This window comes from Sinohyriopsis cumingii, chromosome 14, assembly GCF_028554795.1.
Source record: "Sinohyriopsis cumingii isolate HCF-2022 chromosome 14, ASM2855479v2, whole genome shotgun sequence".
Classification (NCBI taxonomy): domain Eukaryota; kingdom Metazoa; phylum Mollusca; class Bivalvia; order Unionida; family Unionidae; genus Sinohyriopsis; species Sinohyriopsis cumingii.
Genome location: NC_142974.1, coordinates 51,240,187 through 51,266,148, shown reverse-complemented (window position 1 = coordinate 51,266,148; position 25,962 = coordinate 51,240,187). Strand labels below are relative to the sequence as shown.

At 33.2% G+C, this 25,962-nt stretch overlaps 1 protein-coding gene across 1 annotated transcript in view; it reads left to right on the top strand.

Annotated features, from left to right (window-relative positions):
- LOC149783787 (uncharacterized) overlaps positions 1 to 25,962 on the top strand; it is a 138,841-nt gene that overhangs the window by 90,946 nt on the left and 21,933 nt on the right. Inside the window, exons 24-30 of the mRNA XM_089932912.1 lie at positions 6,882 to 6,998; positions 8,903 to 9,040; positions 15,422 to 15,671; positions 17,602 to 17,891; positions 21,175 to 21,337; positions 21,526 to 21,701; positions 25,147 to 25,284. Of these exons, the coding sequence (XP_089789038.1) occupies positions 6,882 to 6,998; positions 8,903 to 9,040; positions 15,422 to 15,671; positions 17,602 to 17,891; positions 21,175 to 21,337; positions 21,526 to 21,701; positions 25,147 to 25,284 (1,272 nt within the window). The remainder of the gene's footprint in view (positions 1 to 6,881; positions 6,999 to 8,902; positions 9,041 to 15,421; positions 15,672 to 17,601; positions 17,892 to 21,174; positions 21,338 to 21,525; positions 21,702 to 25,146; positions 25,285 to 25,962) is intronic.

Sequence of the window (25,962 nt, the reverse complement as noted above, 5' to 3'; positions counted from 1 at the left end):
GTACATTATGGTCATCAAGGGTGTATTGTGTGTGCAGTCTGGAAGTCATGGATAGCTTGTGTGTACAGTCTGGAAGTCATGGATATCGTGTATGTACAGTCTGGAAGACATGGATATCTTGTATGTACAGTCTGGAAGTCATTGATATATTGTATGTACAGTCTGGAAGTCATGGATATCTTGTATGTATAGTATGGAAGTCTAAGATATATTGTGTGTACAGTCTGGAAGGCATAGATATCTTGTATAGAAAGTCTGGAAGTCAAGGATCCTCTTGTACAGTAGTTCCCCTCTTAACCCCCCTCGAACAGCGGCCACCTTCTTCTTACGGTCAGAATCCCTAGGCACCAACGAGTTTCTATTCAAAAGTACATGTAACAGTATGATTAATATTATATCCTTGTCAATAAAAGCTGGCATTTACAGGAAATGGGCTCAACAATGTTATGATAAAAGTTTTGGGCTTCACACATCTGTTGAGTTTTTCTCTTTGATGATTACAATTGGACATAATCGTCAAGATCATAACAGAGTTAGCATAGGCAAAAAATAGATTTTATGCATTAACACACACACAGAACAGAGGACCAGACAAAGGCTGAAAAACTATGTGACAACACATTTATCACTTCCTTTACGAAGAAGGCATTTTGGTTCTCCAAAGCTGTCCTTAGCGGTGACTTCAAAAAGGTTTGTCTGCATGACTAAATTGCATACAGTTGGCAACATCCGAATAAATCATTACCAAACATTACATGTCATCACCTAAATGGGGACATATTATTTTAGAAGAAATTAGGTTATTCTACTCAACGACATCAGGTGAGGTGGGGAGGGGAGGCCTGCCAAACAATTTTATGTAGAACAGACTGAAATAAAATAATTTTATATTGAAAAGATTTGAATAAACAACCTTGTAACCAATAAGGAGGTTATTCGGAGCTGTGGGAAAATGGAGCAAATGGAAAGAGAATAATGTATGTACCAAGATTTAAATGACATTTTTGAATGGTTTTGCAATGTGCATGACAACAAAAGCTGTTTGCATATCACGATTACGCAAAGAATAAGAACTATTAATGTACATTCAGTTGAAATATGTCTATTATTATAACAAGAAGAACTTTTAAAAGATTGGTGTTACTTTTAAATGTAGATATTAAATGCTTTGAATTATGTAGTTTTCTTACTAGGACTACATTACATATACTTCTCACAAAAATGTTAGTCCCCCTCTGGAAAGGCCACCTGTCTTATTAGGCCACTTTCCCGTTGCAGAAGGGGTGGCCGTATAAGAGGGGGACCACTGTATGTATGGTATGAAAGTTAAGGATATCTTCTATGTACAGTCTGAAAGTATGGAAGTCTAGGATATTTTGTATGTACAGCATGGACATCAAAGATACATTATATGTACAGTGTGGTAGTCAAGGATATCTTCTATGTATAGTATGGAAGCCAAAGATATCATGTGTACAGTATGGCCATAAAGTATAGATTGTAAGTACAATAGGGAAGTCATGGATATCTATGTACAGTATGGAAGTCAAGAAAGTCACATATGCTCAATATAAAAGTCAAGAATATATTGTATGTACATGTATAGTACGAAAAGTATATATTGTGTGTAGAATACAGAAGTCTAGGATATATTGTATGTACAGTCTGGAAGTTATTGATATGTTGTATGTACAGTATGGAAGTCAAGGATATCTTGTACAGTAGTCCCCCTCTTGAACGCACCCCCAAATAACGGCCATCTTCTTATGGCCAGAATCCCTAGGCACCAATGAGTTTGTATTCAAAAGTACCCCTCAAGAATGGCCACCCCTCTAATGTGATCAATGGCCAGCATATTAGTACAAAAATGTAAATTGTTCCCCTCACGAGCGGCCACTTTTTTTTCAAATGTATCCAGAACCAATAATTAATTCATATCATGAGGTAAGGTAAGTAATCAGATTATCTCTGTTGTCGATACATGACCCCCAGTGTCAAGTTTCCATTACTGAAAGAAGTTTTGAGTAAAGTGCAAGTAACAGTATGATTATCCTTTTCTGTAAAAGCTGACATTTACAGGAAATGGGCTCAATAATATTATGATAAGAGTTCTGGGCTTCACACATCTGTCAAGTTCTTCTCTTTGATGCTTACAGTCGGAGATAATTGTCAAGATCATAACAGGATCAGAATAGGCTAAAAATAGATTTTATGCATTGACACACACACAGAAATTAACCTTGAACAAAACAGAGTATCAAACAGAGACCTAAAAGTCACTTGACAACACTTTTATTGCTTCCTTTACGAAAAAGGCATTTTATCCACTTGACAAAAGTTTTGTCTGCATAATTAAATCTTATGCAATTAGCAACATCAGAATAAATCATTACCAAACATTAAAATTCATCACCTAAATGGGGACATATTACTTTAGAAGAAAATAGGTTATTCTACGTGATGACATCGGGTGAGGTGGGGAGGGGAGACTTGGCGAACAATTTTATGTAGAAAAGACTGAGAGAAAACAATTTTATGTTGAAAGAACTCGAATAAACGACCTTGTAACCAATAATGGAGCAAATGGAAAGAGAATAATGTATGTATCAAGATTTAAATGACATTTTTGAATGGTTTTGCAATTTGCATGACAACAATACCCATTTGCATATCACGATTATGCCAAAAATAAGAACTATTAATGTATATTCAGTTGAAATATGTCTATTATTATAACAAGAAGAACTGTTTAAACATTAATGTTATTTAAACAAAGATATTAAATGAAGATTTTAAATGCTTTGAAGTATGTAGCTTTCTTACTACGTCCATTACATATACTTCTCACAAAACATTTAGTCCCCCTCTGGAAAGGCCACCTGTCTTATTAGACAACTTTTCCATTGCAGAAGGGGTGGCTGTATAAGAGGGGGACCACTGTATGTATAGTATGGAAGTCAATGATATTTAGTATGTACAGCCAGGATGTCAAAGATACATTATATGTACAGTATGGTAGTCAAGGATATATTATATGAACAGTATGGTAGTCAAGGATATTGTGTGTACAGTATGGCCATCAAGCATATATTGTAAGTACAGTCTGGAAGTCATGGATATCTATGTACAGTATGGAAGTCAAGAAAGTCACATATGCTCAATATAAAAGTTAATGATATATTGTATGTACAGCATGGAAGTCAAGGATATGTTGTTTGTAGAGTACGAAAAGTGTGGAAGTCCATGATATGTTGTATTATAAAGTATGGAAGTCAAGGATATATTGTATGTATAGCATGAAAAGGATATATTGTGTGTATAGCACGAAAAGGATATATTGTATGTAGAGCATGGAAGTCAAGGATATATTGTGTGTAGAGTATGGAAAGTGTGGAAGTCCATGATACATTGTATTATAAAGTATGGAAGTCAAGGATATATTGTATGTATAGCACGAAAAGGATATATTGTATGTATAGCAAGAAAATGATATATTGTATGTAGAGCATGGAAGTCAAGGATATATTGTGTGTAGAGTATGGAAAGTGTGGAAGTCCATGATATATTGTATTATAAAGTATGGAAGTCAAGGATATATTGTATGTATAGCACGAAAAGGATATATTGTATGTATAGCAAGAAAATGATATATTGTATGTAGAGCATGGAAGTCAAGGATATATTGTGTGTAGAGTATGGAAAGTGTGGAAGTCCATGATATATTGTATGTAAAGTATGGAAGTCAAGGATATATTGTATGTATAGCACGAAAAGGATATATTGTATGTATAGCAAGAAAATGATATATTGTATGTAGAGCATGGAAGTCAAGGATATATTGTGTGTAGAGTATGGAAAGTGTGGAAGTCCATGATACATTGTATTATAAAGTATGGAAGTCAAGGATATATTGTATGTATAGCACGAAAAGGATATATTGTATGTATAGCAAGAAAATGATATATTGTATGTAGAGCATGGAAGTCAAGGATATATTGTGTGTAGAGTATGGAAAGTGTGGAAGTCCATGATATATTGTATGTAAAGTATGGAAGTCAAGGATATATTGTATGTATAGCACGAAAAGGATATATTGTATGTATAGCAAGAAAATGATATATTGTATGTAGAGCATGGAAGTCAAGGATATATTGTGTGTAGAGTATGGAAAGTGTGGAAGTCCATGATACATTGTATTATAAAGTATGGAAGTCAAGGATATATTGTATGTATAGCACGAAAAGGATATATTGTATGTATAGCAAGAAAATGATATATTGTATGTAGAGCATGGAAGTCAAGGATATATTGTGTGTAGAGTATGGAAAGTGTGGAAGTCCATGATATATTGTATGTAAAGTATGAAAGTCAAGAATATATTGTATGTACAGTATGGAAGCCAAGGTGTATGTAAAGTGTGGATATCAATGATATCTTGCATTATTGTATGGAAGCCAATAATAATATGAAGTATGAAAGTCAATGGTTGAAGTTCTGCTCATTTGAGAGAATTATTTTATATAAGTACTTGCTTATATTTTAACAAATTATATGGTGCATTCTTTTTTATGTTTGTACATTTATTATACCCAAAATGTCTTTCAGTGTCCTTTAATATTGTTTTGAAAATATATTAATTTTATAAATATTGGGACACAATAAAATAATTATTTTTTTCCTGTCCCAGAACTTAAGGTGAAACTTTTTTTCACCTGAGTCATCTGTCCCAAGACTTAAGAATTGAAATAAATTTGTATTGCATTTGTGCTCCCCCCCACACTGCATGTTGCAATAAGATAGATAAACAAAACACTTATTTGATAATAAAAAGAAAGAAACTATGCTTGTATTGTATCATTTATTCCCTTTTTCAACATGAGCATTAAAGAATAAAATATATCCACAAAATCCGTATATGTATCTTAGGCTTCTATACTGTAGCTTGTATCGCTTATGTCCAATAACATGCCACTTTGTTCATTGACATGAACATTGAGAAACAATTTGTGTTCATTTATGCTCAAAGGTTTGAATGTTATCCGACTGAAAACTAGATTCAACAAAATCACAAACAAGAGAGAAACAATCAACTGATATCTTGAAGACAAAGGTTACTTTATTGCAAAGCAAGCTGACTTTGAAGCAGACTATGGATTTTTTTAAGTGTGCCAGTCTTTTTAATTGGGGGGGGGAATATACTAAACAACCAAGATATGGAAGCAGCTTTGGTTCCGTTTCACGGGTATTCATGGGAATTTGAAGAAATTAAAATCGTGTGATGAATTTGTGAAGGCCAGAAGAGAAGCAGATGATTTTTCCGACAATATGATCATTAACATGGATGAAATTCTGGTGTACTTTGATCTCATTCCTGGATGGACTGACGATAAGATGGGCGTCAAAAGTGTGAGAATTAGTAAGACTGGTGCAGATTTGAGAAATGACTAAACATTTGTATTTTCTTAAGATCTTTAAACTATTTTTAAATTTTGAACTGCATTCTATGAAGAACAGTCCACAGATTAACCAAAAGCAAAAAACAAAAACTGTTGTCTATTGTGTGCAAATTTGGAAAGATATTAGGTTGACCGCATGCACTGCTGTTATGATAATGTCATAACCTTTCATACCGGTATATTATAATCATCTCAAACAATTATTCTATTAAATTAGATAGTGTCTTAATGCCAACTTTCTCAACAGTTGTCAGAATAAATCATTGCTTAGCTTACAGTATTGCCAGCAGAAGGCATTTCAAAACATTTGCATTAGATATTGTCTTATGCATTGAAAAATATGACAAAACCAGACCTGTTTACCGCCTGCTGTATTTTTACATCATTTTCACAGTTTAATTTTTCAATGCAGGATGATATTTTACATATGTTTATGTGTTCACAGATGCCTGTGCATATGTCCCAGGCTTGATACTTTGATTTTTAAAATCACTTAATTATTTAGTGTCAAACCAGATTCTTCACATCATATTGTATATACAGTATTATACTGTATATATTGTACATAACTGATAGAAGGCCTCAAGGTAGATTAGTTCTGTAACTAAATGAGTTACCTTCTTGAAATAAAGTGTTCATTATTATTATTATTATGGATTCTCCATAATTTTGTATGGTTGAAGCCTGAAAAATACTCAGTATGGATCATTTAGGCAGAATCTGCTCATCAGTGTTTTGTATTTCTTACAGTATTGACATCAGTAGGGATTTCAAAATATTTGTATTATGTATTGTGTTATGTATTGAGTAAACGTTTTCTTTTCAAAATTAGCAAATATCATATTGTCTAATTTCATGCACAAGCCACTGTTCTTAGTGAAAAAACAGGTGATATATCAAGCTTTCAGTTATAAATTTTGATATGATTTTAAATTTACATTGATACAATTAGATAAAATAATTGAATCCACACATGCCTTCATGTTATAAGCAGTTTGAGTTACCTGTGTGTGCTGAAATGAGGGATCTGTGTAATTCATATTAAAATATTTGACTTAATAGCTGCTCTGTATACATACATTGTTAATGTTAAACTTAATGAGGTTAATATACACCAAAGTAAACACATGCCAATGCATTTAAACAGTGTTAGCTTCCTTTGTGATAGTTTGGAACACTCTGCTGTGGGCCCTGTTTTCTTTCTCCCAATATGTTCTTGCCAAATATGAACTCCTTTCTGAGACCTGTTTAACCCGCATGGTTGACAGGAAATCTGTATGTTGTTAATTTTAACTGTCACCTGTTTTCCACATTGCTTGTCATCGTACAAGCTGCTATGCAATTTTTGACAAAAATAGAAGAGTGTGGGCTTTCTTGGTCACATGTATTAATTTGGTACAATATGTTACTTGATTTCTGTTTCAGACTGTTCTGCAGGTTTGGTACCATGTTCAGATAACTCCAGGTGCATACAGTCAAGCCAGATTTGTGATTTTATCTTTGACTGCCATGATGGTTCTGATGAGACAGAAGAGGCCTGTCGTAAGTTGTATTTTTTATGTCTCTTTTCATCATGTTGAGCCATGCTGGTTAAGTGGTTAGAATATTGAACTCGCTAAGAGAAGTTTCAGTCCTACCCATACCAAGCAGAGTTGGCTGGTCTGGCTCTGAGCAAAGCATTGCATCCTAATTGCTTCAGCATATGTCCTTTAAGTTATTGGTGTACCATTAAACACCCAGCATTAACAATAATAAATGTACCAAACAAAGTGAATTCGCTATTAATTAATGCCATCATTCTGTTCTTTTCTTTTCTGGAACACACAGACAGTTGTAAAAGATGGAGACAAAATTTCACCTGTTGATCCAACAACATTTTCAACTGGTTTCTAGATACAGCCTCAAATGTTGCACCAGAAATTAAAACCATATTGCAATAAATAAATTATAACAGTTCCATGCATACCTCCCTAAGGGTCAACCTTTCCTGGATTCTGTACATTGTTAGTGACTACTAAAAATTCTTTGACTTTCTAGCAGAATATAATTTATATCACAAAATATGATATTATATTTAAATATTTTATTATATTTAAATATTTCTGTTTTTGAATCTTATTTTATACACCAGCTTAGGCATTAATATACCTACAGGCATTCACTAGCAAAAGATTTCAACTTGAATGAATTTCTCGTTAATGCAGTTTCATATAATTTTCTTTTCAATTTAATTTTTTAGTAAAGAGTAAAAACTGATGAAATTATTTGTCTAACACAAAGAATTTAGGATTCATAAATGGCTAAAATGAGTGGCATTAAAGCTAACTGAATTACTTATTTTTTGATGAAAATTAAAGGTAGAGAAACCAAACATTTTGAATTACATGATTTCTAGTTACCCATCTACTCTTAGAGATGCAACTATCTTTTATGTCAGGTTTAGCAAAGTGGGCTTACAATGAGACCTACCTGTGTGAAATTGATAAGATAATTTATTTTCTAAGGTACAATGATTAAAATAAATTCTGTCTTTTTAAAATATGCATCTAATGCCAAACATTACGATGCCTACAAACTTGACCTTCAAGTTGCCAAGGTCAATTCTGACATTGCTTGATCATTATCCAAAGTCTCATGACCTTCATTTTCCTTAATGGCAGAAATCAAACTTCATGTGATTTAAACAGCCAATGAATGGAAAAGGTACAGGATGTATTTAAATGAGGAGACATTGAAATATGGTGATCGTGTGACTAAACTGTGCAGCATCAGAGTAGAACTATTCAGTAATGAAAACAAAACTTCTGTATTGGCATATTCATGTCACAAATTATGTTTGAATTGCTATATCTAAGAAGCAAAATATTTTTCTTCAATTTTTGAAGCTAATTTATTGACAAAATTATTGAATATTTTAAATCTGTGTGTGTGCATATTTTTGATGGAATCACTTGTATTGTGGATTAATTATATGTGATGAGATTCACGGGTGAGTACACGGTGTTGATACTCTATTCATGCTACACGTTAGACATGTATATATAAACAGTATACAAGTATATGTACTGATCTGTGGTTACCATAAATAAAGTAAAATACTATATATGCCTTCTCTGTTTTCACAACAGGTGTTATTTCTCATTTAATATGCATCGATTTAAGATGGCAACTGTGCCAGTGAAGCACATATTTTACAACCCGCATTTATTACCTACCCCCCACACACAGGTTTTGGGGTACAATGCATCATTTTTTCAGCAAACTGACCTGGTTGCTTATAACATGGTTTGGCCTAAAACATGGTTGGGTTCTATGGCTCCCAACTACCGTATTATAGCAGGGACACACTAAATTAGCTGGTTTGATGACATGATGTTTTACAGTGTTTGATTTTATTACAGATGTCTCAATGACATAAAGTTTTACAGTATTCGATTTTATTTCAGCTGGTTCAGTGGCATGCCAGTTTGAAGATGCCTACCAGTGCTGGTACAGAAACCTTCAGCATGATGCCTCATGGGATCAGAGATCTGGGAATTTCTTCAAATTGCCACCATATGACCACACATATAGCAATGATACAGGTATAGTTAGAGATCACTATATTTCAGTAGCATTCAAGTAAATTTTACATCACTCAGCAGATATTTACTGCGTGACTAAGATGTCACTGTTTTAGTAATTAATGTATGGAAATCAATAACTCAAAAATTTCTTAATTGGGAAAGTGTTTTAGATGCAAAGGGAACCTTACCAAATGAGTGGGCAGCCATTCAGAGTGGATGTCAGATTATTATTTATACAGAATTGGGCGAGTCTTCAGACTTGTATGAAAACATTTTTTATCCATGTATGAAGTCATATATAAGATAAGTAAATCATAGTATCCTTTAGCTTGTAGACTGGACATCATTTTCTACTGTATGAGAACAATTCATTCAAGTCTGACACATTAAGCCAAATAAAAGATGTTATCTTAATATTGACATGAAGTCTATAATTGTACTTTATTTAAATGCCCTCAACAAATATAACTAATCCTAAATGTGTGTGTATGTATGTGTGTGTGTATATATGTATATATATATATATATATATAGTAGAACCTGTCTGAAAAGACCACCTCTTCTGCCAAACAAGAATGGTCTCTCAGGACAGGTGATCTCTCATGACAGGTGAGAACACTACATAATAAATATATCCAAGCATTGCGAATGTGGTCTTTCAAGTCAAATGGTCTGTCATAGCATTTTTCTTTCAAGACAGGTTTTACTGTGTATATATATATATATATATATATATATATATATATATATATATATATATATATATATTTGTTTTTTTATTGGGTGGATCAAGGTGAAACACAACACACACACACACACACACACATATATATATATATGTTGTGTTTCACCCACATATACATATATGTTGTGTTTCACCTTGATCCACCCCAATAAAAAAAACAGCAGCTCACCATAATTTTAAGCTCCTAATTGGGAAGTTAAATAATAATCATACTATTTATGGGTTTTTTGATTGTGTAGATTTTACAAGTGAAAGAAATTGGCAAATTTTACACTTGCTAATATTTCATAATTGCTTAGCAGTATACTATTTGTATTAATGACTTTATCTAATAATAATATTTTAAATTTCATTTCAGGTCACTCATATTTATAATGCAATATTTTATACTGAAATTTTGTAACTGGTATGGTCAAATTAGTGTAACCAAAATGTCATCGAAACTCCTTTTGCTATATGTTATTTACACCTGGAGAGAGGGAGAGAATTGATAGCCATACTGGTCATTGAACAAAAGACCTATGCAATTGTCTGGCATCAATTCTTGTTCTTTTTTGACATCCATCCATTATCTTATGCCAATGCCTGACATCATTTCTTGTTCATCCATTACTGCTTCATCTCCTGTGCTTCATGGAAGATGTTCTTGAAAATGTACATGCACATTCATCAGGTGATAAATAAAAATGGTGCCCCTTTGAAATACAACATGGCTGCCAAAGGTGCATTCTTGAAAGTCATATTATTGCTACTTCTCTGGAATGGAACATCACCTTAATAAGGGTTTCCAATGATGTCAAATTGGTCAAGAAAAAAGTTCCAATTTCACACATATAGTATGGCCACAGTAGTGACTATCATTGAAATCTTTGTATTGCTACTCATTCTAAATGGATGGTAAAATTTACTTGGGATATTCACTACAAGACTTCTTATATTGTCTGGTTGATCCTACATGTAATTTTGACTGACATTAAATATCTTGACAGTCTTCCAGCTAATATATTATTTGAGCATTTGAGGTTTTCACTAAAAGGTGTATTATGATATCTTGTTGCTCCTAAATATAAATGGTGCTGACCAGACCTCCAATACTATAACCACATGTGCCATCTTTAGAAAATCTTGAAACAGCTCATTAATAGCCGATAGCCACAACAACGATGCCCGTCAACTTTTCAAAAGCCAAGTAGGGATATTGAATGAAAACATAGGGAGATTGGGACCTAAATTCGAGAGGTTTTTCACTGCATTATTAAGCCTTGTTTTAACAATATTTACTGATTTTCTGGGTCCAATACATATGAAATTTTCAAAGGACATGCCGTTTCTCCCTGTGACAGATCTTATTTTCTCCCAGGACATGTCCACTTTTCATATTCAGTCAACTGGAGCCAAACTGCACGATAGCTAACAGTTGGTCTTAAGTAAACAAGCAAGAAAGCGAACAGTTAATCCTTACTATCTTATGAAAAGGACTGGCCCTCTGACATAATTCTTAGAAACCATTTTCTACAGTGCATATTATGTTAGCACCAGCAGTTGATTGGCAAATAAACTATGCCCGATATTGTTGCAACTAACGGTACCTAAATATGCAGTCTCAAGCTACAATGTATCGTACATGTGGCAACTTATTTTTCCATGATTTATATCCCTTTTTTATTCTCAACTCAAAAGGCATTTAACATTGTTTACTAAATAACATATATTCTAAATGATTTTTTTGAGGGTATATAAACTGCGTGGTATGTTTCTCCATTCCTTCGTTCAATTTAATGATGGTAAGTAATGTTTGTATATATGGTACAGTAATGCCAGTTGTTCACTCATGTAAGTTTCTTTAGTGGGAGTGGAGATGATAAAATTAGAGAGATTTTTCTCCTGCAGGGAGAGTTGACAGGTATGAACAACATTTAAAACAATCCCTCCAAAATTACACTATTTGTTTTATATAATTGTTGCCATTATTAAATGATGCTAAACAAGCCTCTAAAATGGCTGTCTAGACAGACATCATGAAAATCTTGGTATGACAGCTTCTGCTGAAAGGATGGTTGTATCATCATGTGGTTTCACTGAAACACTAGCAATGTGTAACTGATTCTGAATGACTAATATCATGACACCATAGTGGCTATTATTAAATGTTTGGTCCAACATGGGATCATAGTGGCCATTGTGAACATTTGGTCCAAGATGGTACCATAGTAGCCATTTTAAACATTTGGTCTGATATGTTACGGTAACCATAGTTGTCATTGTGAAGATTTGGTCCAACATTACATCATAGTGGCCTTTGCAAATGTTTGGTCCAAAAATGGAAAAAGAGTAGCCATTGCAAAACATTTTGTTGTCTCACTACTCTTGGATCAATGGAGGCATTAACACAGAATTATCACAAAACAATAGCAACATTTAACTGGTTCTGAATTAAATTATTGCCAGTCCAACAACCAATATATCCACGTTTTTTAGATGGGTTTTGAAAGCCAGACCTAATTGACTTTGCCATCAAGTCAAAGGTCGGTGTCTGCATTTTTTATTCATTATTGAGCTTATGTTCACAATGATTTGTGCATTTGCAAATGAATTTATATCAGACTTTGTATTTAGTTTCATTCCAGTGACAAACAAGATTTTGAATGATACCACTTTGCAGTTATGAAGTTTTCTGTTCATCTTTATCATTATAAGACCCCATGTTATTTTTACATGCTAACCATGGTGTCTATTATATCGACTGACTTCTATTTTTACATGCTAACCATGGTGTCTATTATATCGACTGACCTATATTTTTACACGCTAACCATGGTGTCTATTATATCGACTGACTTATATTTTTACACGCTAACCATGGCGTCTATTATATCGACTGACATATTTTTGCACGCTAACCATGGTGTCTATTATATTGACTGACTTATATTTTTACACACTAACCATGGTGTCTATTATATCGACTGACTTATATTTTTACACGCTAACTATAGTGTCTACTATATCGACTGACTTATATTTTTACATGCTAACCATGGTGTCTATTATATCGACTGACTTATATTTTCCATGTGATGAATCCCAGTATAAATTGTGTACTCACCAATAATATTGTTAACTTTTAGTGCTCCCCAGAATAGCATTAAAGTGATAGAGGACTATCAAATGTGCTGACAGTTCAACTGAAAAAAAAACTTAAACAGTAATGACACAGATCTGACATTGTATAGCAGTGCATGCTGGTCATGAAGTCGATTATATCGACTGACATATTTTCTATGTAATTTATCCCAGTATAATGTGGACTCACCTGTAATGTGGTAAACTTGTATCACCACTCAGACTAGTGATGGAGGACTGACATTTCATCTGAAATAATACATTAGAACTAACATTAATGACAGATCTGACATCATATCATGAGCTGACAGTTTAAGTTATGCAGTGTTTATCTGCAGTGATAAATAGAGCTAACAGTAAAGACAGAATTCTGGCATTGTATGAATTACTGATAGTTTAGATTGGTCAGTGTTCATCTAAAATAGTAAATAGAACAAGCAGTAAAGTCACAGATCTCTCATTATATAATGTTATAATCATCATCTACTCTGCTCAGCTGAAATCATAAATGGAACAAGCAGTAAAGTCACAGATCACTCATCATATAATGTTATAAGCATCATCTACACTGCACAGCTGAAATCATAAATGGAACAAGCAGTTTAGTCACAGATCACTCATCATATAATGTTATAATCATCATCTACACTGCACAGCTGAAATCATAAATGGAACAAGTAGTTTAGTCACAGATCACTCATCATATAATGTTATAAGCATCATCTACATTGCACAGCTGAAATCATAAATGGAACAAGTAGTTTAGTCACTGATCTCCAATTGTACAATGTGTTGACTGATCAGCATCTGCACTGTTCATTTGACTATATATAGAACAAACAGCACAGACCCTGACCTGCCTTCATAGAATGTGGTGACATATCAGAGAGTACACTGTTCAGCTGATGTCATTAATAGACCTTTATCTGCCAATGTATAATGTGCTCACATGTCAGGGTATGCGCTTTTCATTTTAAATAATAGAACAAACAGTGTAGACCCAGATACGTTATGTGGTGTGATGACAGATTAGGGTATATAATGTTCCTTTGAAGTCATATCTACAAACGAATAAGAGAAACTTATCTGCCATTGAGCTGATGTTTCAAGATATATACTGTTCATTTAAATTAATAAATAGAACAAACAGCACGGAGTATGATCTACCATTATATAGTACTGTTATGACAGATCAAGGTATAGCTTGTTCATTAAAAATGATAAATGGAACAGTCTGCACAGACCCTGAAGTGCCATCATGTAAGGAACAAATATCATAGACCCTGATCTATAGTGTGATGACAGATCAAGGAAAAACTGCACTCACCCTGACACGCCATCAAATAGTTTGATGACTGGTCAAGGAATGAACATTATTGACTCTGGTCTCCCATCATGTATTGTGATGACAGATCAAGGAACAAACATTATTGACCTGGATCTGCCATCATTTAGAGTGAGGACAGATCAAGGAACTAGCTGCATTGACCCTGATGTGCCATCATGTAGAGCGATAACAGATGAAGGAACAAACAGCATTGACTGTGACGTGCCATCATATAGTGCAATTGCAGATCAAGGAACAAACAGCATTGACATGGATCTGCAATCATGTAGTGTAATGACAAAACAAGGAACAAACAGCATTGGCAAGAACAAACTTAAAGACCTAATAATGTTTCCTACTTTAAATATTCTCAGCATGTTTTTTAATGTTTTCTAATTTCATGGTGTTTGTTTTTGTAATCATATCATTATGGTTTTTTTATGTTTTTTTTTTTTATATCTTATAGGTGTTGTCTAATTTTGTAAAGCGCTTAGAGCTTCTAAAGATTAGGCACTATACAAAGTCCTCATTATTATTATTATTATTATTATCTACAATTATATAGTATGATGACAGGTCAAGGAACAAACATCATCATCCTGGATCTACCGTCTTACAGATCAGTGAATAAACAGCATTGACTTAGATCTACCATCATATAGTATGATGGCAGATCAAAGAATAAACAGCATTGACCTGGATCTGACATCATATATTGTGATGACAGATACAGACATATACTGGTCATATGAAGTCATAAATGCAAGCTACATAGTGGATCCTTATCTGTCATTGTATATTGCACCAAGATTTTTGCATCTGCGTGGTTCACTTGAAATTGTAAATACAAGAGAGTGCCATTTTATAATTTAACAACAGATTACTTTATATCCTAAAACTTGAAAATTACGAACAGTAAAAATGTTGTTGACCCTGACTTGCCATTATATAATATGGTTGCAGATCAAGGTCTACACTGATATTGGAAATGATAAATAGAGCAGCCAAAAAAGTTACTTATGATGCCCTTATATAATATGATAATAAATCAATACCAAGTTTGTTTTCTTTTTAACTATAAATGAAACCAACAAAGGAGTTTTATATCTGCTGTCATATTAAGTGATGGTAGCTCTGAATCAGTGCCAGTCTCAGTTGAAGTATAAATGACACTCTAGCAAAATAGTCTTTTTTTCATTTTCAGGAAAATTCATGGTTGCATACAACAATGCTGACATGGCATTGTATTATAATGCATTAACTCGTTTGGGCCCTGAATTCCCATACAGACTTGAGTATTTAAATGCCATACTGTCTTCACCTACAGAAAACTTCACAACTGAATCCTGTGCATATTTTTACTACTATCTTAATGGTACAGCTGTAAGACCAAATCCTCTCTCAGCTCAACTCTACGTTTATGTTAATGGTAGTAGTGGAAGAAGGCTGGCCTGGTAATTATATTTTTTATTCATCATCATTTTAATAACAATGCTAATGATTTATTTCAAGATGGCAACTTAGTTAATGAATACTATTATCAGTTAAAGCCCTCCACAACCAACCATACTGAGAAATGGCATTAAACCCCATAACAACCAACTGTACTGAAAAATGGCATTAAACCCATAACAACCAACCATACTGAGAAATGGCATTAAACCCATAACAACTGACCATACTGAGAAATGGCATTGAACCCACAACAACCAACTGTACTGAGAAATGGCATTAAACCCATAACAACCAACCATACTGAAAAATGGCATTAAACCCATAACAACCAAACATACTGAGCAATGGCATTAAACCCATAACAACCAACTGTACTGAAAAATGGCATTGAACCCATAACAACCAACCATACTGAGAAATGGCATTAAACCCATGACAACTGACCATACTGAGAAATGGCATTGAACCCACAATAACCAACTGTACTGAAAAATGGCATTGAACCCATAACAACCAACCATACTGAGAAATGGCATTAAACCCATAACAACTGACCATACTGAGAAATGGCATTGAACCCACAACAACCAACCATACTGAGAAATGGCATTAAACCCATAACAACCAACCATACTGAAAAATGGCATTAAATCCATAACAACCAAACATACTAAGAAATGGCATTAAACCCATAACAACCAACCAACCAATCTTTTCTCAACAAATTTGTATAAAGTTACTTTGTACAAATGCAGGGTAGGGCTTATATAAAGTTATTTTGTACAAATGCAGGGTAGGGCTTATATAAAGTTATTTTGTAAAAATTAAGGGTAGGGTTTATATAAAGTTATTTTGTACAAATTTGGGGTAGGGTTTATATAAAGTTATTTGTACACATTCAGTGTAAGGTTTATATAAACATTTATATATAACAGAACACTTCAATGCAGGTTACTGTGTAACAATGTAATAACTGTAATCATTTAAGTGATATGTCTGTGTAGTCATACCTACTGTTCATAACAATGCAATAACTGTAACCAGCATATCACATGTTTATGTAGTCATTACCTACTGTTTGCAACAATGTAATAACTATAACCAGCAGTTTACATGTTTTTGTAGTTATACTTACTATTTGTAACAATGTAATAACTAACCTGCATTTAAGTGTTCCGTTTATGTGGTCATACCTACTGTTTGTAACAATGTAATAAATGTAACCAGCATTTAAGGGTTTTGTTTATGTGATATTGTTTATTATTTGCAGTAAATGAACTAAACATAATGACCAACAATGCCAAATTTTTAAGTTTCTTTAAATCAAGTATTAAAGTAGGTTGATACCAAAGGAGATCAAACATGGAAAATGGGAAATTATTACTTGTTTGTACAAAATAACTCTAGATAAACTCTTCCCCAAATTTGTGCAAAATAACTTTATATTACATTGTTACAAACATGTATGACTACATAAACAGAAGTCAAATTTGAGTTGCAGTTATTACATTTATTAGAAATAATAACTATAACCACATAAACAGAAATATTAATGATGGATTAAATTTATTACAGTTGCTACAAGTTAAAGGTATGCCCATATACACCAAACCATCAATGACTTGTTACAATTATTACATATACACCAAACCATCAATGACTTGTTACAATTATTACATATACACCAAACCATCAATGACTTGTTACAATTATTACATATACACCAAACCATCAATGACTTGTTACAATTATTACATATACACCAAACCATCAATGACTTGTTACAATTATTACATATACACCAAACCATCAATGACTTGTTACAATTATTACATATACACCAAACCATCAATGACTTGTTACAATTATTACATATACACCAAACCATCAATGACTTGTTACATTTATTACATTTATTGCCAAAATTAGGTATGACCATGTAAACAGAACTGTCTATGGCTGGTTGAAGGGCTGGGTACCTCTTAAGCCAGGAAACGCCAACATTATTTTTGAAGCAAAGACCATAACCACCACTACAATCTGGCCAGGAGTTGTAGGCCTTGATGATGTGTCTGTTATCAGTGGACATTGTCCAGCCTACCCAGACTGTGGCCAAGATACATTCCGATGTACCACAACCAGAGTTTGCATACCAGTCGACATGCAGTGTGATAGTGGTAATGATTGTGTAGATGGCTCAGATGAGGAAAATTGCATCAGTGAGTTTTCCTTCATCCGTCCTGTGTTTGCTTCTCATTCTTGCTGTCTTCACACTCTTTTTCTAGTGATTGAAATACAGTATCCTCTGTTGTACCACATGTTTTTGTGTCATAATAATGAGATAAGAATTTTATGGACTGTATTATAATTTCTGGATATGCATATCTGATTCATCTTTTTAATGTATTTCACTGTATTTCATTAAAAGACCTTTACAGTGGTCTTGTATTTTAAAACCCTTTAGTATAAAGGAACTGAACATTATCTGTGTATGGGCAAGTAGCCCATTACATTTACCTTATTTAGTTCTGTCATTTACATCGAGTGTATTTACATTAACTCAAGAGAACCAATTATGAGTTGTACCATATTTTTCTTATTATTGCCTGCAAAACACCTCTTTGGGCTTGTCATTTACCTCATTGTAAAATATACACTTTTAACACAATGTAATTGAATCATTCCCATAATGAGCATTACATTGGTGATAACTGTACAACATACTTCAATATGGCTGTGACATCTAACTATAATTATTTGCTTTCATGACTGCCATGATTACCATTAAAATGATGGAGAAATGTACACCATTTCTCATGCTGATTATCTACCTAAATATAAAGTATACACATATAATGGTATAGTTTTATGTCTACATAAAGAGCATTACAGTGAGGGACAACTAGACAACATGCCTCATTATACATGTTATCTACCTCAGTATAAGGTATACTTCTAATGGTATATGTTTATGTCTGCCATAAAGAGTATTACATCAATGGATACCTGTACAACATACCCAATTATTCATGCCATTTACCTCAATAAAGTGTACACTTCATGGTATATTTTTGAGGCTTTTATTATGTGCATTACATTGAAGTTGGATTGTAATATATTTATCCTTAATCTTGTATGTGCAATCTTTTCGTTTTACTTTTATTATATTTTTAAAATAATACAACAATCATTAGCTTATAATAAAGTATATTTTAATAATTTTTAATTGTAATTTGTTTTTGTGGCAAAAATGCATGTTGTGACTCTACTGTTTGAAGAAAGTGATACATGTGTTAGCCCCTAAATTTAAAATCTGAAGTCCAATGCAAAACATTCTTGAATATTTGTGATGAGTCTGGATCTTTTTTATTGGCATATCAGTCTGTCTAATGTGCCTCTATAGAATGTCATATATTTTGATGTTTTCATGATCATTTTTGTTGATCCCTCCTGAACGGAATGTGAGACATAGCAATTGGCTAGTTTATTAAGGTTTTGTTTAAAATTCTTCATTAAATAAATTTCCTCAGCCATGGATAATCTTATACAAAATTTTATTCATTATGAAACTAAAACAAATTTTCCTATAAACATGGTTACAGCCATAGATTTTTGCATTAAGGATTTGATGGATCTTCCTACTATATCAGAAGTGGGGATTGTAGCCCATAGAGTTCGGAAAAGTTGCATCTAAATAAACTAAACTGAGAATTTATTCAAACAAGACTGCATCTATTTTGTCAAGCTTAAAGTACAGCATGTTTTAGTACTGTAACTCCAGATGTATTGTCATATAGTGGACACAAGCAATGCCAGATAATCCACTGCAGCAAAATGTTTATACTTTCCTATTTAAAATGAGTGTGAAGAGATTTCATTTATAGTGGTTCTTTTTCATTTTTCACTTCAGAATGCAATGAGAAAACAAAGTTTTTTGTTATTTTACTTTCTATCTGAATGTTCAACATAGCTCCTGTCCATGGATAATTTTGTAGGCAAAATTTGGAAAATGTATGCACTTTTGGATTCAAAATATGGCTAAAATTAAATGCCAAAAGATGCCAAGTAAACACCCTGATTTTGGGTACAGCTTATTTTATTAAATATATTTTGATAATCGTATGTTTGACTGTGTATTTGGATTAAATGCATCTCTTTTGACAATATTTATCAGTCAATATGCAATGGTGGCCCTACAGATCTGGAGACCTTATCTATTTTCCTTATATCATCATTGCTTATGGTACTTTACGACTTTCTTTTGGTATGTTTTATATCATATAAATGTTTTGTGGAGCTATATAGCCTCACAGTGCTGCTGTGCATTAAAAACCAAAATCAGCCATCAACCCTACAGATTTTTTTTGACACTGTGCTCTGATTTCCCATGTAAAATGGCTGTTTGTTGCATTGTAGGATGGATGGTTGCACTGTGTGGGCACATGAATGATTGTTTGACACTGTGTTCTGATTTCCCATGTAAAATGGCTGTTTAGTGCAATGTAGGATGGATGGTTGCACTGTGTGGGCACATGAATGATTGTTTGACACTGTGCTTTGATTTCCCATGTAAAGTGGCTGTGTTTAGTGCAGTGTAGGATGGATGGTTGCACTGTGTGGGCACATGAATGATTGTTTGACACTGTGCTCTGGTTTCCCATGTAAAATGGCTGTGTTTAGTGCAGTGTAGGATGGATGGTTGCACTGTGTTGGCACATGAATGATTCTTTGACACTGTGCTTTGATTTCCCATGTAAAATGGCTGTGTTTAGTGCAATGTAGGATGGATGGTTGCACTGTGTGGGATTATCAATTATTATTTGACACCATACTATGCTGTTTAAATGGACTACACAGTGCAAGGTAGACCAGTCTGTGAGGGCATATCATTGCAGTAGCTTTCATGCTCGTTGCACATCTTTTCATGTTATTTATAAATACAATAAGACATGTCATTGATTCCAATTATGAATCTAATTAATCAGTCCTAGACTGCATGTTCAGAAATAAATGAAGAAGGTTTGCAAGTATTTGATCTTTTGAGTTTATTTTGAGATGTGAGACAAGCCCAAATACTGAACTGCATGGCTTTATAGCATTCACCACAAGGCAAGGCTTTTTGTGAAAAAATACATATTTTTGAGACTTAAACAAATGAGAGTAATTTGTTGTTAAACAGTTGCATTGAAAATGATTATTACATGGGAAAGTCCTGACTACAGCATTTATCACTGTGATGATGTTGTTGTAAATCCTAGAAACTGAGAAGAATTTGACTTAATAATATTTCTACCTTAAATATTCTCAGCATGTTTTTTTAATGTTTTCTAATTTCATGGTGTTTGTTTTTGTAATCATATCATTATATGTTTTTTATCTTATAGGTGTTATCTATTGTTGTAAAACGCTTAGAGCTTCTAAAGATTAGGCGCTATACAAAGTCCTCATTATTATTATTATTATACAGGCAAAGATGGTGATTTATTTCTCTTAATTCCACAGGTAAAGCAGACTATCAAGTCAAGTTAATCAATGGGGATGGTTCCTATGGCAGTATTGCCATTTTCTACCAGGGTCTTTGGAGGCCAGTGTGTATGGCACAATCCAGTTTGATGGAAGGCAACAGCACTGTTGTTCAACTAGCATGCAAAAAAGTGGGTTACACGTAAGGATGACTTTTTTATTTGTTAAAATTAATAATACATATTATCAGTGCTTTTTATTTTGTGCACATTTCCATTTGCTGGTTCAGAATAATGTCTCATTTTCCCAAGATGCAATTTGTTATTGCCACTACTACATAATGTCAATTAGTCAAATCATAATAACAATCATGGTGATACTTAATTTTAGTGGCAGATTCCAAGGTGCTTTTGTCAACTCATGGCACCAGCCAGTCCAGTTTGCCATGGAAGTATTTTGTAACCATGACCATGTGGACCTTTCCAGTTGTAGTATGAACTTAACCAAGACCACAGAAAATACCTACTCCTGCTACTACTACCAGGCTGCCTTTTGTAGTAATGATGGTAAGAAACACTTAGAAATGATCTGTAACTATCAAGTTGCCTGACTTGCTAAATCATTTTTTTAGGTATCGCTTTTTCAGTATTGACTGATAGATTATGATGAAATTTAGTCAACATCTGAAGATGTGTATATCAGCAAATCATTCTGATCATGCAATTTTTTACATTTATTTCCAATTTTAACTTTTGTAGTAATGTTGGTTAGAAACATACACAAGATGTTTGCATTCTGTATGTGCAGTTTGTGTCCTAGAAATGATCTGTAATTATGAAGTTGCCAGACTTTCTAATTCATTTGTTTAGGTATCGCTTTTACTATGAAACTTTGTAAATATTATGATCATCTGAAGATGTGTATATCACTAAATCACTCTGGATCCTGCAAATTTAAAGTTTTATTTATAATTTGAAATGTATTTTTAAAGTTTTGTTTCCATTTTTAACTTACAACTGAATGCGTTGCATGACAGAGTTTTATAAATGAAACTAGTATCACATTTATTGATGGATTGCCGTAAAATGTCTCCAAAGATAAAATTAATGGGAGATACATCTTTGTTTAATGAATTTTCCTTAGCAAACAACTTACAGGGAACACGCCCCATTTGTAAAAGGAAGGTTCATTTATTGCATTATCTACCATGAACTATAATTATTTTGTAAAATCTACCAATTTAAAGTGCTTGCATCACAAAAGCAACTGAATCATAATGATCTCAAATGCTAAAATTGATAAGCAATTGAATATAGACCAATCAGATTGTGGTTGACCTTAGAGCACTGATTTACCAGTGATAGTTGAAGAAAGATGTTGATTAAACAGCCAAGGATGATTATACATGCACAACAAAACAAAATATGCTGCAGTAATTATTCAGTATCATTTTCCCACAAATGAGTTCATCCCTAGTTGTTGTCTGTACTCAGTCTTGCTTCCTGTTTATTATATAACATATAAGTTAGATTTGATTTGGTTACTATATTAGGCAAAGAACACATTATAATTTAGTTTTGCTATAGATGTACATCTTAGATTAAACCAATCACATTGTAAATAATTGTGCAAATAGAATTGCAAAACAAAATTACACAATCAAAATGAACAGGTAGAATCTCTAAGCATTAGCAGATTATTTATTTACATTTACAATAATTATAATTGATTTGAAAAAGCAATTTCAAAGATTAAATTAAGAGGGCAAAATATCTTGAGTTGCAAAATTAAGCAGATTCAAAATTCCAAACTGGATTCTCAAAGCATGAATGGTGCATGAATATTGCATCTTTGCATTCGTCTTGTGACATATGAAGGCAAGGCAGGAAAGATGATTGTAGGAAGAAAAATGTATCTAATTTTTGGTGAGTAAACTTTCCAAACTTTCCATCTGCACTCAGACATTACCTGTCCACAGGGTGAGACAGATTAGAGATTTGACCCCTCCCAAACCCATATGAGCTGCAAAACAAGCCTGATGTGTAGTGTGAAGCAAACAAATTTTAAGCAGAAAATCAATATAAAAGTGTGTCAAAAATCTTAGCCCTAGTGGTTAAAACAGATTAGAGCTTACCAGTGAAACAGGGAAGTTTAACAGGTAAGAAAACTAGCATTAATAACAGAAAATCCAGTATTCATAAAAAGCAACAAACGTAGTAATGCATGTGCTGAAAAACAAATGAGGAGAAAATAGAGTTTATTATATGCTCATTATTTTCTCCATTTAACTTTACACTGTCAGAATCATTCAGTATTTTATGATATTGCACTCACGTGTACTTCATATTGCACTCACCTGTGCCCAATAGTGTATCAGGAACTACTTTGTAAGCAAATCATGTACACTCATGTAGTAGGCACTTTACGTTTTGGTTGATGAAATTTGTTTCTGAATGAACTAAAGCAGAATATCAGCTGCTTTGCCACATTCCTTGTTAACTTTCTTGATACAGTGTTTCAGATTTAGACTAGCGATAGATGCTAGATTTCACAAAATTGTAATGCCCTCACAAACATACAAGTAACAAGGCATAAACTGTCTTCTTTAGCTGGCAATAAGAATGGCAAAAAATATACTTACAGTTTTACATCCTGAATTTCCTCAAAATGTACTTTCTTGGTTCTGCAAATCCAAATTACATGAGCTATGCCATGCGTTCTCCAGCTTGATTACACATTTTGAAATTGTACTCTAGTTTTGACTATATTCCAAGTGCAATTAAATCCTCCTTACTGCACACAAAATGAAAAAAAAATATATTCCATAGCATCATTTTGATAATTGCAATTGAAAGACTTCATATTTTTCTGTACTTGCTTATTTAGTTTAGAATAGGCCATAAATTCAGTTACTTTTTTCTTGTAGTGCATTTTTGTTTATATAATTAAGCCTGGGGTAGAATAAGAAAATGAGCATATAATAAAAAAGTTACTGCATTGTATGGGAAAATATGAACTTGTTTTGTCAAATGGATATACTGCACTCCCAAGGTCATGCTGTATTTCCATCTGAAAAGCTTGTTCATATTTTCCCCATACAAATGCAGTAATCTGTAAATTCTATGCTTCCAAAAAATACTGATGACTCTATCAAACCATTCAATAAGTTTGATTATGTAGATTGTATGAACACTGGAGAATCCTTCCTTGGACACTACAATAAAAAGGATCTTTAGAGAGTTTATAATGGACACTGTAGAGTCCTTTCTTGTACCTCATAATAAAATGGACCTATTTGGGTTTGAAGGCAAATATCAATGAAATAAGTATTCTACTTAGAAACAAGACCCAGTAGCTGCATGGCTTCAGAAGAACTTTTTATGGAAAGAGTTTCACAACCTAAAACAACTTTTCAAGAAATAAAGAAGTGGTCGTCATCATAAACAATAATACAGCCAAATTAATATCGGTACTTAATTGTAGTATGGGGCTAAATCCTAGATATACTCTGCTAACATGGGGCTAAATCATGGAAATACTTTGCTAAAATTGGATCAATACAAAATATATCCTGCTAACATCCCAATAATAGTCATACCCTGATAGCCTCTCAATGTCAAATAGCACTGCTACATTTTCATTTCATTTTTTGGCCTATTTTTCCATTTTATATTATGTTTTAATTAGTACTGTTCATTTCATATCAATTAGTGTCCATTATCAAATTATAAGAAATAATACTATATGTGTACTATATTTTTTATCTTCCTAAGCTATGACTTATATACCTGTATTATCACATGACAAATATCCCTAATCAACAATTAAATTAATAGGAAATTCATCTTCATTTAACAATTTTTCCTCTAACAAGCAACTTTTGAGGAATACATCCCATCTCTTCATGGAAGAAATACTGTAAAAGGACCCTGGCCTTGTCATGCGAGAAATACTATATTTGATGGTGCAAGTTAATAACTTTCTTGCAGCCAGTTCTATTCTTTACTTCAGATTGTTTCTCTGGTGAAAGGCTATGTCCCCAAGACCGAACCAACACCAACAACCCGGTCAGTGCAAAGTGTATATCGCACAGCTACTTCTGTGATGGGATCACTGATTGTCCAGGTGGCACAGATGAAATGAAATGTGGTATGTTTTATTGTTCTTTTTATGGGTATGACCTATGACCTTTCTGTGCCTTCCAAGAAAAAGATACATTTTACCAGATGCATTAATTAAAGAATCAGAGAAAGGGTCACTGAATCTATATATTTGTGGTTTCCAAGAGAGATGATCTTCTACTGGGTCCTTAAACTAATGGTTTATATAGAAAGACCATTGTTCACTGGGTCTGTAATTTTATGCTTTCCAAAGAAAGATCTTTATTCTCTGGGCCTGTAAAGTTTGTGTTTTCATAGCAAGACCACTGTCCACTGGGTGTGTAATTATCTGGTTTCCTTATTCAAAATCTTTGAATAATATTGAAACCTCATAAATAACAGTTTCAGTTATATTTCTATTAAAAAAATTCCATAATGTTTCTTGCATTGTATGCATTTACTATTTTATTAAAGCACACTTGAAATAGAATTTTAAAGCAGTGCAATTGATGGTTCTCATGTCAGAAAAGATAATGGTTAAGTGAGAAGGTAATGATCAGCCCTTTTCATCGCATGTGTCCAACTAGTTTGTGAGCACATGTTTTCCCATAATTAAATGATAGTATCCATTGTGCATTATTGGTAACTTTTTTGAACTAAAATTGTATCTGTTTATTGATGACTAAGAGACTTGCCATCACCTTCTTCAGCTTGTTGAACATAAATG